At 41.7% G+C, this 5,000-nt stretch overlaps 1 protein-coding gene across 2 annotated transcripts in view; it reads left to right on the top strand.

Moving 5' to 3' along the window:
• LOC143130826 (epidermal growth factor receptor) overlaps positions 1-5,000 on the top strand; it is a 60,586-nt gene that overhangs the window by 47,903 nt on the left and 7,683 nt on the right. For both annotated transcript variants that reach the window (XM_076290046.1, XM_076290044.1), the window contains exon 21: positions 3,336-3,491. In XM_076290046.1, the coding sequence (XP_076146161.1) occupies positions 3,336-3,491 (156 nt within the window). The remainder of the gene's footprint in view (positions 1-3,335; positions 3,492-5,000) is intronic.

The raw sequence follows: 5,000 nt of genomic DNA, 5'->3' as shown, positions 1-5,000 counted from the left end.
ATGGTATTATAATATGGCGCTTAATTACTTCAATAGCATTTAAATACAGAATAAAAAAAATTATAATTGATCTTCCACTTGGCATTGATACATGACACCCATGACCCATACTGTAGGTTTTGGGTTGGGATGCAGTTTGGAGTTATGATAGATAGATAGATAGATAGATAGATAGATAGATCTATAGATAGATAGATAGATAGTAATATAACAGTTATAGTGTAATTATAGTGCAAGGGTAGCTAGCAGTAATAGGGTATCAGCCGTTGGTCAAGTATGATGTTAGACCACAGTCCAGACTGGGAGATGGAGGGAGGGGTTGTGCAAGTGGGATAATATAGTCAGTAAACAGTGTAGTGTAAGCAGTAACACAGTGGGCTAGTGGACAGTCAGTTCAGTCAGAGGTCACGGGAGTGTAAGTGTAGAGGGAGGTGTGGAGGCAGATCGACTATGCAGAGAAGTCTAACTCTCCTCTTCCTCCAATGTTTAAGTGAAACATTGAAGAGTTGTATGGTCCTGGGGTCAAATGACTTCCTCTGTCAGTTGTGCATAGCAGTGAGCATAGTCTCCAACTGGTCAAGCTCTTCTGCTTTATGATAGTGCTGTGGAGTGGATGACACTCATTGTCCAAGATGTTGATTAGTTTGTTCAGGGTCCTTTTGTCTGACATTGAAGTGATGCACTCCAGTTCAGCTCCCACGACAGAGCCAGCTTTCTTTACTGCCCAGCATCCCTCTTCTTAGTGCTTCCTCCCCAGCATACCACTGCATAGAAGAGGACGCTGGCAACAACAGACTGGTAAAACATCCAGAGGAGCTTGCTGCAGACGTTGAAGGAAAGATGCAGTTTAGGGATATACTGTATAAGGTGGCATAAAGGTCATTTGAACCCAAGAGTTTCCATTGGCCACTGTGACTGTTCCATTCCACTGTGACGCCAGAGCCAATAATAATCATATTTATTACCTCTTTTTAGACTGAAGCTATGGCTCTAGCATTGGCTGCTGCTAGACTAACAGCCGTAACACAAACAAGTTCTACAAATCAAATCGTCTGCATTTGCTGTCTGTTACTTGAATGTTTGAGATGCCAGGCTACCCTTTAGCTGGTCAGAATGTTGTTTGGATTATTGGGTTTTGTGTGGATCCAAGGCCAGATGGCATCTCTTTGTCAATAGGAATATTATTTGACAACTTCATCTAGAACACCATTTTGACCACAACATCTGTTCCTGATTGTGTGAATGCATAATCTTCACAGCACGTTTGTTATGAATAAATCATATTGTGGTTGTGTCTTGTCTCCCCTCACTGTCTTTATGTCTTTTTCTCCTCAGCTCAGTTACACACACATGATGTCTGAGCTGTCCCATCCTCATTGCTAGGTGGTGTCCTCATTGCTAGGGTTGTGTCCTTATTGCTAGGTGGTGTCCTCATTGCTAGGTGGTGTCCTCATTGCTAGGGTTGTGTCCTTATTGCTAGGTTGTGTCCTCATTGCTAGGTTGGTTGTGTCCTTATTGCTAGGGTTGTGTCCTTATTGCTAGGTGGTGTCCTCATTGCTAGGTTGTGTCATTATTGCTAGGTGGTGTCCTCATTGCTAGGTTGTGTCCTTATTGCTAGGGTTGTGTCCTTATTGCTAGGTTGTGTCCTTATTGCTAGGTGGTGTCCTCATTGCTAGGTGGTGTCCTCATTGCTAGGTGGTGTCCTCATTGCTAGGTGGTGTCCTCATTGCTAGGTGGTGTCCTCATTGCTAGGGTTGTGTCCTTATTGCTAGGTGGTGTCCTCATTGCTAGGTGGTGTCCTCATTGCTAGGTGGTGTCCTCATTGCTAGGTGGTGTCCTCATTGCTAGGGTTGTGTCCTTATTGCTAGGTTGTGTCCTCATTGCTAGGTTGGTTGTGTCCTTATTGCTAGGGTTGTGTCCTTATTGCTAGGTGGTGTCCTCATTGCTAGGTTGTGTCATTATTGCTAGGTGGTGTCCTCATTGCTAGGTTGTGTCCTTATTGCTAGGGTTGTGTCCTTATTGCTAGGTTGTGTCCTTATTGCTAGGTTGTGTCCTTATTGCTAGGTTGTGTCCTCATTGCTAGGTGGTGTCCTCATTGCTAGGTGGTGTCCTCATTACTAGGTTGTGTCCTTATTGCTAGGTGGTGTCCTCATTACTAGGTTGTGTCCTTATTGCTAGGTGGTGTTGGTTGATTCAGTGCTGTACTGTTCCTGTTCCCACCTCCCTGCAGGGCGCTTCCCTCCTGCACTCTGTTGTGGTTAAACCCGGCCTTGCCTCCAGCTATTTGCTCTAGGCTACACACACCACTAATCCAGGGATCAGTGTTAAGGCTCTTTTCTGCTGTGTGTAGCTTAGTTGGTGCATTTGTACTTTATAAAGCATGTACCATAATGGCATGTTAGTTATTCAGCAACAGACCTACATGCTCATAATTACCTCAGTGTTTCCTCTAGATCTTTTTAGAGGCAGGCCAGTCCACACCCTCCAATCAACGCAATAGTACAATACAATATGTGAAGTGAAACTGGATGGGCCATAATAACTGACTAGTTCTACTTATGTGTAGTGAACCTGGATGGGCCATAATACCTGACCAGTTCTACTTATGTGAACCTGGACGGGCCATAATAACTGACCAGTTAAACTGCAATGTGATCGCCAGTCATGGGGGAGAGCACGTCAGCAGGATCATTTAAAAGGCAACTGTGACTACAGTGTGCGTCTGCCCTGGGGCCAATCATTTCACTGTGGGCGCTGCCATGGCAACATCAGTGTAGAGTTAACACTCTGTACATGTTAGTTATGCAGCAACAGACCCACATGTTCATAATGACATGTTAGTTATGCAGCAACAGACCCACATGCTCATAATGACATGTTAGTTAGTTATGCAGCAACAGACCCACATGCTCATAATGACATGTTAGTTAGTTATGCAGCAACAGACCCACACGCTCATAATTACATGTTAGTTATGCAGCAACAGACCCACATGCTCAAAATGACATGTTAGTTAGTTATGCAGCAACAGACCCACATGCTCATAATCGCATGTTAGTTATGCAGCAACAGACCCACATGCTCATAATTACATGTTAGTTATGCAGCAACAGTCTTCATACTGAATATCCGCATTTATTCTGTTTTCTTATTTTATATTCTGCTAATACACTGCATTTATATTATTATTCCTACTATTATAATGTTACTGCTACTACATTGCACATATCTGTACATGTTGTTCATACATCGTTCATGTTACATAGCCATATTTATTCTGCTCTTAAGGTAACTGCTAATGCTAGACCCATGATCCCTTGCTGTTTGTCCCACAGGGTATGAGCTACTTGGAGGATCGCCACTTGGTCCACCGGGACTTAGCAGCAAGGAACGTCCTGGTGAAGACTCCCAACCACGTGAAGATCACCGACTTTGGGCTGGCTAAACTCCTCAGCGCAGACGAGAAGGAATACCATTCAGATGGAGGCAAGGTCAGAGAGCGCTGACCTAAAGGAGTCTTTTGAATTCACTATATTCATTGGCAGCGTATGACTCCTGACGTTGCACATGTGATACCACCTGAATAATACTACAGCTCTATAGAGCATATACCACCTGAATAATACTACAGCTCTATAGAGCATATACCACCTGAATAATACTACAGCTCTATAGAGCATATACCACCTGAATAATACTAGAGATCTATACTATAGAGCATATACCACCTGAATAATACTAGAGCTCTATAGAGCATATACCACCTGAATAATACTACAGCTCTATAGAGCATATACCACCTGAATAATACTACAGCTCTATAGAGCATATACCACCTGAATAATACTACAGCTCTATACTATAGAGCATATACCACCTGAATAATACTACAGCTCTATAGAGCATATACCACCTGAATAATACTACAGCTCTATAGAGCATATACCACCTGAATAATACTACAGCTCTATAGAGCATATACCACCTGAATAATACTAGAGCTCTATAGAGCATATACCACCTGAATAATACTAGAGATCTATACTATAGAGCATATACCACCTGAATAATACTACAGATCTATACTATAGAGCATATACCACCTGAATAATACTAGAGATCTATACTATAGAGCATATACCACCTGAATAATACTAGAGATCTATACTATAGAGCATATACCACCTGAATAATACTACAGCTCTATAGAGCATATACCACCTGAATAATACTACAGCTCTAGCTCTATAGAGCATATACCACCTGAATAATACTACAGCTCTATAGAGCATATACCACCTGAATAATACTAAAGCTCTATAGAGCATATACCACCTGAATAATACTACAGCTCTATAGAGCATATACCACCTGAATAATACTAGAGCTCTATAGAGCATATACCACCTGAATAATACTACAGATCTATACTATAGAGCATATACCACCTGAATAATACTAGAGATCTATACTATAGAGCATATACCACCTGAATAATACTAGAGCTCTATAGATTATAGATTAGATAGAGCTTTATAGATTAGAGCTCTTATCGTTGATGGATGGATAAGGGATTTTCTGCCCTGTAAAAAAAAGTACTAAATTGAATACAAATGAAACGCCTGTTAATATAATACACATGACAAGCCTTGCATGATTTCAGGGCCGAATGAAGATAAATACACACATTTGGTGTTGACTGAAGGGCTTGGTTTAGGGACATAATCCAAGAAGCTGCAGATGACGGATGATGTGACAGAAGCTGGTTAGACTTGGATCTCTTATATTTCCAAAATAAAGGCACAAAACAAATTCTTGCCATATCTTTGAGATGAGGTTTTTTTCAGACTCCACTCTTAGATTAATCTAGGTCAACCTGAAAGGAGCGCTCTGAATCATGACCGCCCCTTTTCTGAGTCGCTGAAGCAAGCAGTGAAGTGCTACAATCATCAGCATCATCCACTTAAAATATTGTGCATGCTGCAAACCCCCTCTGCTCA

This window comes from Alosa pseudoharengus, unplaced genomic scaffold, assembly GCF_046254945.1.
Source record: "Alosa pseudoharengus isolate Yale_2024_CS ecotype anadromous, Long Island Sound unplaced genomic scaffold, YU_APseudo_1.1 YU_APseudo_1.1_scf_18, whole genome shotgun sequence".
In the NCBI taxonomy this organism is placed as follows: Eukaryota; Metazoa; Chordata; class Actinopteri; order Clupeiformes; family Clupeidae; genus Alosa; species Alosa pseudoharengus.
This window is presented reverse-complemented; position numbering and strand designations above follow the sequence as displayed.